General features: G+C 42.9%; 2 protein-coding genes, 1 long non-coding RNA gene and 1 pseudogene across 3 annotated transcripts; 2 read left to right on the top strand and 2 right to left on the bottom strand.

The window, feature by feature from the left end:
- The first annotated feature begins 721 nt into the window (after positions 1 to 721).
- On the top strand, positions 722 to 2,359 carry LOC139404853 (uncharacterized). The gene is made up of 3 exons (XR_011633850.1): positions 722 to 1,140; positions 1,350 to 1,433; positions 2,061 to 2,359. It is a non-coding gene; the product is annotated as an uncharacterized lncRNA (long non-coding RNA).
- Positions 2,360 to 2,486: 127 nt separating this feature from the next.
- LOC139404847 (protein JTB-like) lies at positions 2,487 to 4,532 on the bottom strand. The gene is made up of 5 exons (XM_071147382.1): positions 4,169 to 4,532; positions 4,042 to 4,082; positions 3,869 to 3,954; positions 3,694 to 3,773; positions 2,487 to 3,602 (listed from the first exon to the last, which is right to left on the bottom strand). Exons 1-5 carry the CDS (start codon positions 4,228 to 4,230, stop codon positions 3,446 to 3,448), a joined length of 426 nt encoding a protein of 141 aa, XP_071003483.1. The 5' UTR covers positions 4,231 to 4,532; the 3' UTR covers positions 2,487 to 3,445.
- Positions 4,533 to 4,723: 191 nt separating this feature from the next.
- Positions 4,724 to 8,340, bottom strand: LOC139404850 (chromatin target of PRMT1 protein-like; annotated as a pseudogene).
- A 1,666-nt stretch (positions 8,341 to 10,006) lies between these two features.
- LOC139404848 (SNF-related serine/threonine-protein kinase-like) lies at positions 10,007 to 14,122 on the top strand. The gene is made up of 2 exons (XM_071147383.1): positions 10,007 to 10,215; positions 11,556 to 14,122. Exon 2 carries the CDS (start codon positions 11,642 to 11,644, stop codon positions 12,272 to 12,274), a length of 633 nt encoding a protein of 210 aa, XP_071003484.1. The 5' UTR covers positions 10,007 to 10,215; positions 11,556 to 11,641; the 3' UTR covers positions 12,275 to 14,122.
- The last annotated feature ends 616 nt before the right edge of the window (positions 14,123 to 14,738 follow it).

The raw sequence follows: 14,738 nt of genomic DNA on the forward strand, positions 1-14,738 counted from the left end.
ATGACATGGAAATCCTTGGATGATACATGTACGAGATCCTCGCCCTCTGACGTTGCCGAGGTATTTAATCCATCTAAATAAGGAAAAGATTACATCAGGGGAGTCAAGAGATTAACTGGGGTGTCTTTTTGTCATATTATGTAACAGGACTACAGCATAGGCGGACTGGCCATCTAGCATTTCGGGCAAATGCCAGATGGGCTGGTCCATTTTTAGCCCAGTGGATCTGTCTAACATGTTGTTGTTTTTTGCGCAAAGTTATCATTATCTGGCTAATAATAGGGGCCGATGTGGGGGACTCAAGGAAGAGAATGGAACAATGTGGGGGGCTCAAAGAAGAGAATGGGCCGATGTGGGGGGCTCAAGGAAGAGAATGGGCCGATGTGGGGGGCTCAAGGAAGAGAATGGGCCAGTGTGTTAGAAATTCCAGGGACGATTTTTGGTCCCAATCTGCCCCTGGCCTGCAGCAATAATAAGGTGATATGCTATATTTAGAGGGACGAATTCAATGTCATCTCATTCACAAAATTGTGCCACTTTCCCACGGTCACAGTGGGGTTGGACCACAAAGAGCCAAAAAGTCTCTGTCAACACGTTTAAAAACATGCCTTTCAGCTCACATGTATGCTTATTCTCATTAGGAGTTTACCTTTGGGAAATCCATGCAATCCAATTAACTCAAACAACTAAGACACAGAATGAAAACAAACATGTTGTCCTCGCATCTTCCTCGTGGTATGTTTCTGTAGCCTACTAGTCTGCTATATGGGGATTAATGACACAAAGGGACGTGTGTGTGTGTGTGTGACTTCTTTATTAGATGGGTGTCTGATAAAGAATCTAAACCCAGATGACTAAATCAACCCAGGGGTTTCTGTTCAGCACCTTGGACAGCACCTTCCACTACAAGCGCAGTACATAGGTTATCTGCCTTTCTCTTGACCGAACAGTAGATTATCCGTTCCGCCTAGCCCTAGGTGGAAAACACAACAATTAGAAACAGACATGGCAAAATCAGCAGCTATCTTGCTGGTGTTCATTTCCTTTTTGTACATCCTATCTCAATCAGCCCATGTGGTTGCAGGATGGACAGACGAAAGGCTACCAAAGGCTGAAGTTATAGAGGACTCTAGGGAACTGGTGAGTAACCTGCTATAGTAATAAGTATTAGTTGAGGTTACGATACAATTAAAGAATGCTATTGACACTATTTGATCATATAGGGCAAATGTACTGTACATTCATAGTGAGTCATTGCAATTAACCAATAAACATGGTCTATTGTGAGGCGACAGATTTGATGTAGGGCCATTTCAATACAGAAGGATTTTTCTCTGTGTGTGCTGCAGCTGGGTGTCCTTCATAACGTCCTGGAGAAACTCCAAAACAGAAGAATGGCTGTGTGGGAAAGAAGACAAAGCCACCTTCCTAGTGTAAGCAAGCTATTTCAGACACCACGGGTGAATAGTTGAAAAGGTGATCGATTTCCCAAATGTGTGGGTCAGACCCTCTGGTGGGTTGTGGGTGGCACCTTTTGGATTGCGGGTCAAGACTACATTCTTGCTAGAGCATGTTCTGGGGAAAATAAATAAACACTCCAAAAGCTAATGCTGTGTCCTTTTTTTGAAGACGACTGATAGCTACTAAAGAAACAAAGTCTCAAAGGATTCTATTCAGAACTGATGTAGATTATACACAGCCTTTGGAGTAACTAATGGGTACATTTAACCCCACGAATAGATGGAGTTTTTCTCACTGAATGAATACTATTCTGTAGAAAAAAACTATAAAATGAGGAATAAAACATAAATGTAATAAACAGACGGAACTTTGAGCTTTGTTTATGTTATGCAGTTCATAGAAAGAGTTGTGCGGTTGCAAAAGCCTGCAAAAGACAGACCATCTTGTAGGCTGCCAACAAGGTTTGTGATGGGAAATGTACTGTCTTATGGCGACATCTAGTGGTCAAGGTACTTAAAAGTACTGTCAACTTTTCCTTCCTTGTGAATATCTCATTTGTAAAATTCTACCATAACATTTTTGTTCTATTTTCTTTCCAGTGTATTGTCGGTGACTACTGCACAGTGAAAAAGGGACCACGGTACGGCCAACTATGTGACTGTCCAAGAGGATCAAAGTGCAACCTCTTCTTCCTCAAGTGTTTGTGATTTATTTTTGTTATGGTATTAGTTCATTTATTTCTGTCTGAAATATAGTAGGATTTTGAAATTTCGCTTCGCTAACTTCTAATATACATCCTTCTTCTGACCTGTTCCATCCATGTGTTCTTTAATTTGCCTCTCATTCTACCATTCTGGTTGTTGTGCATTCAGCACAGATATGAAGGTAAGCTCTGTAAATATGAAAAAGAGAGGCTCTTTTTTAAATAAAAATGTTGATTAATAAACTGTCCAATTCCTTTCACAACTTAAGCAGAAAAAAAAGCAGAACTATATTTACTAACAAAAAACTACATTGTGCACATACCCTAACAGTTTATTTTTATTGGTCATAAATAGAAAGTGCAATAAACTGTACAATTTGCTACACACTTACAGCAATGTACTAATTAGGAATAGTGTTAACAGTGCTGTAAAATACAAATACTGTAAGAAATCAGAGGAAACATGGTTTTACAAATGGTGTGTAACCAAAATTGAAAAGGCACTCACACATCTGAGCTATCTTTGTTGCAGGTGCCTGGTGAACAGATGAATAAGATGAGAAAAATAAGAAACCAGCACACTGCTCTTGATAGTGTCACTGCTCTTGATTAAGCTAGTGTGTAATCAAAAGGAAACGCTTGTCAAACGACACCATAAATAAATAGATATGTATAGTTTAGACAGACCTGAATTTCACACAAACGTGATTGACCAATCATTGGTAAATACACCCTAAGCACATTGATCACAGACCAAAAAATTTAATTTATGTAGCTGGTAAAACCCATTTTTCAGAAATCAATCTTTAAAAGGAAAATAGGGTCCATATTCAAAAATAACACATAGGCCGAGATATTTGTAGTATTCGTCTCTCTGGCTGGACCAACTCCGTTATTATGGTGACAATGCAGACAATGTGAGACAATGTCAGGAAGTGAGACCAAGTTGACATGTTCAAATCCCCAAAACTGACACATGGAATAGTTAGGCAGGACTATACTCTAATCACAGACACAGAAAAAATATCAACTATGACAACATAAAGACATGCTGTGCTGCAATATTATTAACTATAGTGCAGTAATGACTTGGAACATATTGTAAGATTAGTTCAAACCAATAACTATTGTATGGGTCATACTTACACATAGACATTTCACAAATAAGGCCACAACAAAACATGGGATCAAAATGGAAATAGTGATACCAATGTGCAAGTTTTGCCATTCAAGTCCTTTAAACATTTGATTGGTCAAGCGCCGGACAACAGCACCCAGTCTCTATATGGACAGGATCTGCCTGCGGACCTTTTCAGAAGCCAGGTGGTCCAGGGTTCTCTGACGAGCTATCACCACCAGGACCAAGACTACCGTCAGGCACATCACGATCCCCTCAAACCTCCAGAACAGGCGCTCATCCATCCAAGAGGAACGGCAGCTGAGAAAAGAGAAAGATAGAATTGTAGTCGGACCTGAATTGGCGATTGCATCAATTTAGGAAAATACTATAATAAAAATATTAAGGCTACCTCTTGTATTCAACTTTGTTGTTTTTTGCACAGTTGATCTTTTCTATGAATCCAGTTCGGGCGCAAGGTGCCCATGATTTCTAGAGGAGACAGACACGTGAGGGGATGCCATAATTAAGATGTTATTGATCAGTATTACGGTGTTCAAGAAAATAGGAATTATTTTAACCCTCACCATCTGAAAGGGGTTGCACCTTGCACACTCTGTCAAAATCGAAAACTCATCCTCTTGCCAGCAATGAAGGGATGTTGTGCTTATCGCTACAAAATAAAGAGATTATAATAGCTAGAAACTTCCATTTTAGGGTCTACAGCTACCCGATCTTTATTTAACTAGCTAGGGTCTACCTGTAGTAGAGTATTCCTCTCCTGAAATAGCACCATGGACACTAGAAGAAAATAATAGAATGGTTTACACATTCACAAGAGTCAGAGAGGTTTAACGACAGCTCAGTCAGTGACACAGCACACTCACCTAATTGACGCAGGTACTACCAGGAGCAGTGTTAAGATCGAGAACATTCGGGAATCGCTCATTGTGCTGGTAAGGGGGCACGAACTCTAGACTGTCAGTAACTTCTAATGAGATGGCTAAATAACGTAGCTTCTGTAACGTTTGGCTTCTAGCTAGCTACATATTAGCTAAGGTTAGTTATCGTTTGAGTTCCAGAAGTATATTTACAGCAGCTAACACACTACGGAATACTCAAGTGTCACTGTAAGCATCTTTAAATGTTAGTTATTCCATTATAAAATGTTTCGTCTTGGCAGAATTGTAGCCATCTTGAATCCTCGAAGTTCCTCCCCATGTCACCTGACCTGAGTAACATGCTTGAAGTGCTCTCCCCAGCCCTAGCGGTGACAAGGCATTTAAGTCCGTTGGTAACTTTCTGGCTCATGTCTATGCTGTGAGTGACAATTACATTTATACTGAAGGTCAATAATGAACTCCCGCCATGTTTCTAGACATTTCATGATAATGTTTATATCATTGGGTAGCAACAGCTTTAAATATTTTTATTAAAACAATGTTGAGCATATCAAAACGCTTAAGAATATTTGTAACAGTTGGGCCATTCATTCTCAAAAAAACATTCTGACAGGAACTGGTTGGATAACTAGTCCTCTTACTACAAATGGTGGCAATTTCTCTCAGCTAAACTAAAATCAACATTCCTATATAAATCCACAATGCAGCCAAACCTGGCTAGCTGAGGTACATACAATACAGTCTGTCACAAATAAATGACACAAAATAAAAAAATAAACTCAGTTTTGAAAGTAACATAACATTGTAGCAAACACATGACATCTATAGTGTGAAGTGTCTTGGACAAACCCACAATGTACCTGAGCAAAGATAATTGGTTGGCTTGTGATTTTACTGAACAAGTCATTATTTTCTTAGACAAGTCCTGCAGACCTTCACACTTCTTTCTTAGGCCCACCCTGCTCAGCACTGAGCTAAGCTTATAAATGAATAAATTATGAAAAGAACATAACAGTTCAAGTATGACTCTAGAGAGCTCCAATTCAGCCACATAACACAGGCTTCTGGGCTTGTGTGTGTACCACCACATATTTGTTCACAAATAGTGCTTCTAACAATAGTTCTGAGTAAGCCAGAGACCCTGGTTGTCACATCCATCTGTTTCCAGTGAGGGGTAGTTCTACTAATGAATCACCCCTGGACAGCCTCAGTGCATTTGTTGATGCTGCCTACCCGTCTTCCAGCAGGGTTCTACTCCATGTAGTCGGAGCCTGCCATGGCCATGTAGGAATCCAGCTCTGCGTCTAGGTGGCTCTTGGTCATTGACATGTAGTTGTCTAGTTGGTTGTCCAGCTCCTCTTTGGTGGGGATTTTTTCAGGTTTGCCCATGCCTCGGAACCATCCCCGGCCCCGCAAGCCCAGACCAGCTCCTCTGCCTGGTAGGGATGACAAGATATGAGCGAGGGCAGTGGGAGAAGGGAGGGCAGAGTACACACAGTTAAGAGAGTACTCTCACCTCTTCCTCTCAGGCCCAGTTCATTCCTGGCTCCGCAGCTAACCAGCACTCCAGCATCGTTCAGCTGGCCACCTTGCAACCTCAAGCCCTGACGAAACCTAAGCTTAGTCACCCCTCCCCGGGCACGCATCTGATTCACACCTGAACGAGAGAGGGATACAAAGTTAAACTGGCTCCAACTGTGTTACAGTTGAAAAACAGTACACCCACCTCTGAAAGCATAGCCACCTCTGAAAAAGCCCCTTCTGTTGTTTCCACACACTCCGAAACCTCCTCGATGCATTCCTCGCAGTCCCCTTACAGCAAACCCTTGGCTTCTGGTGGCCCCCCGCATCAGGGTCCCCATGGGCCGACCTAGCCTTGCCAGGACATCGCCCTTCCCCAGGCGCTGCTTCAGGCTCTGTGGGACATTGGAACGTACCAACAGAGTTTGGGTGTATTCCATTTCAATTCAATAGATGAACTGAAAGTCAAGACATGACATGCCCAGGAGGTGGCGCCCTTGGTTTCAAAATTCAAATGAACTTTTCAATGCTTCTAATCTAGTCCACTTCTTAATTTCTCTGATGAAAAAGGAAAATAAATAGTGATACTGGGGTAGTTCTGATCTGGGGTGCGTCAGCTTTTAATTCAATGGAAACGACAAGTTGAAGAACAGTGTGATTATGGTGGCGCAGAGGGAGATAACTCAACTAACCGGTACCGGTACCCCCCCTGTATATAGTCTATTGCTATTTTACTGCTGCTCTTTAATTACTTGTTACTTTTATTTCTTATTCTATTTTTTTAATAATTAAACTGCATTGTTGGTTAGGAGCTCATAAGTAAGCATTTCACTGTAAGGTCAACACCGGTTGTATTCAGCGCATGTGACTGATACAATCAAATCAAATTGTATGGTCAGATGGTATGGTGTGTGCTGCACACGTTGTGATTTCAAAATAGCCACACCCACCAAAGTGGTGCACACCATTTTGGGGAAACATGCCCTTCAGTACAAACTGTCATGGAATGTTGCACTGAACTGAATGCAGCCCTGGACTAGTGACACTTAATCAAACTAACTAACCTAGAGAGGTTGAAAAGTGGATGGTTAGGTCCCTCACCTTGGGCTGCAGGGCAGCCTGCACAGAGGTCCTGTTCTCCATCTGCAGAGCCAGTCTCCTGTTGCGGACACTGGCCACTTGCTGCTGCTGCTGCATGTTGACTCGTACAGCCACGGGTTCCAGCTGCTTGTTGTTCAGCATGGTCGTGAAGCTTGGAGGAGCAGGGGTTGAGGGATAAAGGAGGACAGAATGGGGCAAGGGTGTCAAACTCATTCCATGGAGGGCCGAGTGTCAGCTGGTTTGTACCTTACCTTTGAAATATGTCCAATTAAGACCTAGACAACCAGGTGAGGGGAGTTCCTAAATGATCTGTGACTTTACTTGATCAAGTACATGGGAGTGAACCTGCAGACACTTGGCCCTCAGTCGAATAGGGTGATATAGGATAGGAGATGGAGGGTTTAAGAACCACAGGAGGCTGGTGGCGGCGTAATTGGGGAGAGCGGGCTTATGGTAATGACTGGAGTGACATTAGTGAAATGTTACTAAATACAGCAAACACCTGGTTTCAAGGCATTTGATGCCATTCGCTCCGTTCCAGCCATTGTTATGAGCCGTCCTCCCATCAGCAGACTCCTGTGTTAATTAAGAACATACTGCTTAGCATACTACTGTATCCATGTAGTTGCGTTACCCTGCCCTTACTGCCTATACCAGGGGTGGGCTATTCCAGTCGAGGGCCTGATTGGTGTCACTTTCTCCATCCCTAGCAAACACAGCTGATTAAATCAAATGTCATTCTAAACTGAAGACCACGATCAGGTGATTATTGAAGTCAGGTGTGTTAGCTGGGGCAAAACTGACACCAATCAGGCCCTCCATATACAATGCACATGTGTACATGGGTGAAGTCCCCCAATTATCCAGCTGTAGCTAGTAGTCTAGCAAGCAGACCAGTTTGGCCTTGGACTCTGAATGTTGTATCAAGGGGGAAGAAAGACTGATAAGAGAAAAGACACTTATTGCAAACCCTGTTATGACTGAGCAAGATATGGAGTACAGGAGGTGGCCTCTGCAAACTCATCACCACTGGCTAATGGTAGTCTCACCGATCGTTGAGGGAAACTGTTGAGGTGCTTTTCAGCACGATTTTCTCTGTTGGTGAAGTCATTGCGTCTGTTTGCTGAAACATTCCTGTGGAGACACTCAATAGGGAGACCGATATATTGCAATGGAACAAAAGCATAACGTTAGTTGGTAGTTATAGTGACAATCTAAGAATGACCTAATGTTAAGATAGGAAACTACCTTGTAACATACGTTTCAAACAACGTTAGTAGCTACTAACTAGCTGTTCATTCGTTTGACATGCTGGCTTGGTCGGTAAACTTTTGCTAATTTGCTGCCATGTGAGATGGTAGCAAAACCTCAAACTAGATAAACCTACTAACTAGCTTTTAATCAAGTTGACCACGCTAACGTTAGTCTTACTCACTTTAAAGAACAGCACTGGCAGATGGGGAAGATGCTAGCAAAAAATGTTGGTTAGCCTCCCCCTCTTGACTGTCCACACCAAAGATACACCTGCACACCATAAAAATGTTTTATTCTCAACTAAGGACAGCCTCAAGTTTCATACTGTAGTTACCGCCCAAAATTTAGACGCAAGAATTCAATCAAACTCGCACATTGATTCGAACACATGCGGAAAACTTCAAATGCACGTTTACAAATCAAGAACAGATGAAAAGTTGCATTTTTGCAGTATATAGATAATTAATTTGACTAAGACCCCAAATACACAATCACTTTTTGAAAAGTCGGTAAAAAAAAAGAAAAAAAGTTTAAGCCAAGTAAGATTTCAAAACGGTACCCATATATTTTGCTGCATGACAGTGGAATTGAGGAACAGAGGGCTAAGCAGCAATGGAGCTACCGGAGCTATGTACAAACATGTGTGTGTAAAGTATCACATGTGCAGAAGGTACGGATGTATTATGCTATCGGGTAGAGGTGTCCAGAGAGTATGGTAATGAAGCGACTCCGTTCCCTATTTAGTGCACTTATTTTAACCAGAGAGCCATTTGTGACTCAAATTCAATTCATGTAGTAGTGTGTGCCCGAATAGCCTAGCTGGGAGAGACAGAGGTACAATTTACAAGAAACACCCCTTTTCCTGGTAAAGTACCTGATAAACTATCCACCTACTGCTATCTTAATATTCTAGCCTGGTGTATTTATTGTAAATTCAACACTACCCTTCTGAGTTCCCATAAGGTAAATGCAACACATACTTGAAACAAATCATCCACTTTGTGTAGAGAGCAGATTATCTAGAACACCATTAGTCTATAAAACACAAGCTGTGGATTTTTTATATATACTAATGAGAAAAAAGTGACAATATACTATTCTATGCAAAGCCTAACTGGCTTTTGTGTAGCCTACCAAAAATAATACATTACAGTAAAAAACTGTCAGCCACTAGAGGGCAGCACAGTCTCATATTTAACAGTCATGGAAATCTACCGTTATTTGCGGTATTGTCAGATTTCTTTTGCAGAAATGTCACTGACCAAGAAATGCACAAGACAATGGTCATACGATGTGTATTAGATGTGTATGTTTGTATGCATGCTTGTTTTGGACTATAGCTAGCTATAACAAGGGCAGAATATCCAAGCCATACATACAGCCTCATGATGATGTTGGCTATTGTGCTTTTTTTCCTGGTTATTTTCATGACATTTGAGGTCCATTATTGCGTCAGTATTGATGTGCTTAACTACTAATGTGTATTATTTCACATATTGCCTTGGTGAAATACACTTATTATTGCGGACCTCTTCATTGGTATGGACCATTGTGGGATTATTTCCAGCTAGCTACGTTTCATTGACGTCAGAAATTAATGCGGTTGATGCCCAACCATAGAGAATGATAGAGGCCTAGTAGTGGCCAAAATGCTTTATTAGCATGGGCAGCGCCATTGAGGGCTTCCACCACTTTAATGTAGTCTACTGGGTGGGACTTCTAACTTCATGGACATGATTCCAACAGGGTCACCAGGAGGGATCAGTCAATCGTGAAGAAGAAACTGACTACTTTAAAATTGAGAGAGTCTCAATGGTGCTGCCCATGCTGTCACATACCCTACAATGGCACAGATACAAACATTAGTCTTCCATCTATCTCTATGCGCCGAACACTTACGGCGCCGCCGCAACAGTTTCTGGGAGGAGAATGATTTCGACGAGAGATGCAATTCAATCCCAGGAACGTTGCAATGCCTTGTTTCACTGATGAGGTTTGGGCATAGGCACCGTGTAAGTGTCATTGGTAATCGCAACAGAGGAGGATACAATTAGCTAATAATAAACTTTATCGGGGGTAGAACGAAGGACATTATTTATCATCCAGTGTACTAGCTAGCTGAAGATTTCGGCTTGATGTTTACTGGAGAGAGAGTGGTAAGTCCGACCAGCCGTTGTTAGCTTGCTAGCTTGTAGCTAGGGTTAGTTAGTTATCAGTATATTTGAGGTTACGTTAGCTAAACTCACGTTAACCAACGTTCGTTCATACAATTATTTGAGAAAATTACAATTAAATCGGCGCCGCAACATGAGTTTATCCAACGACAAAATATGTTGTTACCCAGTAATACCTAGTTACTTAACTAGCTAACGTTTGCTAGCTACTGTTGTTAGATAGCTAACGCGTTACTCGGTGAATGAACGAGGCACTAGTGCGGTAACGTAGCTAACACAGGCCTATCAAGCTGTTTCTCTGTCTTATGTGATGGAAGTTTACGCGTTAGCTAACTAGCCAACTGCTTTCATGGACTAACTAACTTAAACATTAGCTAGCCAAGTATAATCATGTCAAATAGCTAGTTAACTAACTTTTAGCCACTTGAAATTGGCTAACTAGCTAGCTAAATTAGTGAGCTAGCTACTGTACTGTATCTTGTCATGACAACCAAATCACCTGACCTGATCCCATTTAGCAATTGTGTGGTAGTTAAAATAATGTTACATCACTAAATACTTTCCTATATGTAACTAGTAGTCATGTTCCCTGTATACATGCATTAGTAGTACAGTATTGGCTTCAATTCACAGCTACATTGTCATTGTAGCTAGCTAGGTATTTAGTAATATTATGGCTAGTATGTTATGGCTACATGTTCAAGAAGGAAATACTGTAGCGTCCATTGATTATGAATGATGGAACGTCTTTGACTATAATAACCCACGTGGGGTTAATGGCTACATTAACTAAATCCTACCAGTTGAACCTGCAAATAAGCTCAACACAATTCTCCTGTCAGTCCAAATTCCTTGCAACTTTGAAACTCAGTGGGTCTGTAAGGCTAAACGTTACATATATTAAATCAACCCTTTTGTAAGTTAATTTTGAGTTTTTCTTCATGTATCTACGAGCTTCACTGCTAGACCCTTGGCTTTGTTTTTGTTGAACAACAGAAACTGAGGGGTGTAATCATTACTCCAAACAGTCGCAAAACGTTATGTTTTGCAATGAAAACTAGCGTTTCTACTGGACAGATCTACTGGACAGGTAGGGCCCTAACTGTTTGCTGAACCTTCCCAATAGAAATGGTCATTTCTGTTGCAAAACAGAATGTTTGTCAACTGTTTGAAGTAATGATCACAACCCAGTACAAATCTGTGAGATGTTCCGCAATGAAGGTTTGAGTCAGGCGGTAGGCCTCATTTCCTTCAAGTCACTTTTAAGTGAAGATTTGTTCTGTTGAAATTCTGATGTCATTTTCTCTCATTGTTACTCTTAGGAAGTGGACATCATGGGCACGAAATTAACATCCAACGTGTTGAAGTAAAGTGGACCCACAAGACTGCTTAAAACCCATCCCCAGCCATGGCAGGCTTCAAACGAGGGTATGATGGCAAGATTGCAGGGCTCTATGACCTGGACAAGACGCTGGGCCGGGGCCACTTCGCCGTGGTCAAACTGGCGCGCCACGTCTTCACGGGGGAGAAGGTGGCGGTCAAGGTCATCGACAAGACCAAGTTGGACACAGTTGCCACGGGTCACCTGTTCCAGGAAGTGCGTTGTATGAAGCTGGTACAGCACCCCAACATTGTCCGGCTCTACGAAGTCATCGACACGCAGACCAAGCTCTACCTGATCCTGGAGCTGGGCGACGGAGGAGACATGTTCGATTACATCATGAAGCACGAGGAGGGCCTCAGCGAGGAGCTGGCCAAGAAGTACTTTGCCCAGATCGTCCATGCCATCTCCTACTGCCACCGGCTGCATGTGGTGCACCGTGACCTCAAGCCGGAGAATGTGGTGTTCTTTGAGAAGCAGGGAGTGGTGAAGCTCACTGACTTTGGCTTCAGCAACAAGTTTCAGCCAGGGAAGAAGCTCACCACTAGCTGTGGCTCGCTGGCCTACTCTGCCCCAGAGATCCTGCTGGGAGATGAGTACGATGCTCCAGCCGTAGGTAAGACATCTATGCTTGTAGGCCTGGATACATTAGATGGATGACATTTGACGCTGTCTGCCGTAGATGTTTTATTTTATTTAACCTTTATTTAACTAGTCAATTTGGTTAAGAACAAATTCTTATTTACAATGACGGCCTAAGAACATTGGGTTAACTGCCTTGTTCAGGGGTACAATGACAGATTTTTACCTTGTCAACTTAGGGATTCGATCTAGCAACCATTCAGTTACTGGCCCAACGCTCTAACCACTAGGCTATCTGTTGCCCTCTCTTAGAGTCATAGTTTGATTGTATTGACCTGGGCTGGCTGTAATCTTTGGCACTTAGTCTAATAGGCATGTGTTGAAACGCCTTCAAGGTAATGGCCTCATATCAGCAAGCTCACAACCTTGTGTAATGGGGCCGTGGTGATTCTGTGAGATTGTTGCATGGACTTGAGGGCTAAGGATCGCAGAGTCTAAAAAAATGGAGTTGTATGCTGACCTTTGACATTGCCTTACTGTAGCCTAGAAATGATTACTTATATGTATGTATGACGGTTTAGTCTGATTTTGAACTTGCAATTTCAGAAGTGCAAGGTTATGTTGTAGCTAGGGAAGCAAGTTACTGCTATGTGTTGCTATGATACACAAGGCCAGTTCTCCTGGTGTTGGTGCCTAGAGTGTTTCATTGCACTTAATTAACTGGCTCATTGATTTCCTGTGTGGACTGACTGACTGTAGTGCATACAGCAGCAGCACTGACTTCTCCAATAACCTCCTGTGTGCCAAACCAGGCATTTACATATCAGATCATTTGTAAGTTGATTACTTATATTCTATGATACAACCTATTTCTTTAACATTTCACTGTCCCAGACATTTGAAAGGAGAGTCTGCAATACTCCAATGTTATAATGTCTTTCGATAAGCATTTGTGTTAGCCATTATTGCTTCCCCTATTTGACTATGCCTGTCACACTTGTAGGGTGTAACTGTAACCTGAGGAAACTGTGGTCACTCTCTCTCACATACACACACACTGTTTATTTGCAAAGAATGACAGAGCATCTTACAGTAATGGGTCTGGGGCTGTGTGCAGCCTGTGTTGTGTTGTAATTGTCATGGTTGTGCATCAGATGAAGGGCTCTAGAGAGGAGAAGAGAGAAGGCTGACTGCTGTTAATTGCAGACCGGTTACAATCGCCGGCTCTAGGCAGAACAGTTAATCCATCCTTTGTTTGTACTGAACATCTAGTGCTGAAGCCCTGATTAAATATTTTACTATTGACATTGTGGGGTTGATTAAAATACATTTCTACATGATAGCCAGTGGAAGCCTCGCACACAATTTATATGGTTTCCAGCATAGCCCTGCCAAATCAATATTCCATCCTGCAGCCTCTCTGTCCAGAGCTGTGTCACAGGCCATCTCACTGCCTCTAATCCATCAATTCACCCTCACTGAACAAACATTGAGCCAGCAGCAGTGTTGCCTGGCCCTGGACTGGTGGGATGGATGAGCACTCAGAGTGTGAGAGAGTAGAGCTTACCTATGACCCAGGGCTCTGCTCTGCTGTCTCAGGGCTCTGCTCTGCTGTCTCAGGGCTCTGCTCTGCTGTCTCAGGGCTCTGCTCTGCTGTCTCAGGGCTCTGCTCTGCTGTCTCAGGGCTCTGCTCTGCTGTCTCAGGGCTCTGCTCTGCTGTCTCAGGGCTCTGCTCTGCTGTCTCAGGGCTCTGCTCCGCTGTCTCAGGGCTCTGCTCCGCTGTCTCAGGGCTCTGCTCCGCTGTCTCAGGGCTCTGCTCCGCTGTCTCAGGGCTCTTGGCTTGCGTACTGTTACGTTTTGGTGACTCTTGTCTGGGGACAATTAGTCAGAACTCCTGGGAGAGAGCCTGGCAAAAAAAATAAAAAACATCTCTTCTCTCACCCCCTCGCCCTCCATTGCCTATGATTGGTGACGGAGGGCCAGGCAGAGTGAACACCCTAAATGGCATCCTATTCCCTATATTGTGCACTACTTTTGATCAGAATCCCATAGGGCTCTATGCACAACATAGGGAACAGGTTGCTGTTTGAGACGCAGCCAGTGTGCAGCAGATGTTTCTGTAACTGCTCAGAGAACACCAGAGGTAGCATGAGGCCAGGAATGTGAATGAGCAAGAGTCATTGTACAAAAAGAGGAAACTGTTGGGCATGTGGGTGTATGTTATGATGAACACTTTTCTTGGAATGTGACCAATGAGAGAGGGACACACTAAGTCTACTGCCAGCCCTGTGGCTGTTTGTTGTCACTCTGCCATGTTTGTTCCTATGTAACGAGAGAACATGGTGCTGGAGGTGTCAAGGAGGATTAGGTCAGTCTGACAGAACAGGGTGCTGGAGGTGTCTGACAACAGGGTGCTGGAGGTGTCAAGGAGGATTAGGTCAGTCTGACAGAACAGGGTGCTGGAGGTGTCAAGGAGGATTAGGTCAGTCTGACAGAACAGGGTGCTGGAGGTGTCAAGGAGGATTAGGTCAGTCTGACAGAA

The sequence above is a fragment of the Oncorhynchus clarkii genome, unplaced genomic scaffold, assembly GCF_045791955.1.
Source record: "Oncorhynchus clarkii lewisi isolate Uvic-CL-2024 unplaced genomic scaffold, UVic_Ocla_1.0 unplaced_contig_10956_pilon_pilon, whole genome shotgun sequence".
In the NCBI taxonomy this organism is placed as follows: domain Eukaryota; kingdom Metazoa; phylum Chordata; class Actinopteri; order Salmoniformes; family Salmonidae; genus Oncorhynchus; species Oncorhynchus clarkii.

Excerpts from the sequence above, each read along its gene's own strand:
- LOC139404847 (XM_071147382.1), bottom strand. The coding sequence starts at position 4,230 with ATGAGCGATTCCCGAATGTTCTCGATCTTAACACTGCTCCTGGTAGTA. Across the intron at positions 4,083-4,168 it reads GTAGTACCTGCGTCAATTAG|TGTCCATGGTGCTATTTCAG; the intron begins GTGAGTGTGCTG and ends ATTTTCTTCTAG. Across the intron at positions 3,774-3,868 it reads GGTGCAACCCCTTTCAGATG|AAATCATGGGCACCTTGCGC; the intron begins GTGAGGGTTAAA and ends TGTCTCCTCTAG.
- LOC139404848 (XM_071147383.1), top strand. The coding sequence starts at position 11,642 with ATGGCAGGCTTCAAACGAGGGTATGATGGCAAGATTGCAGGGCTCTAT.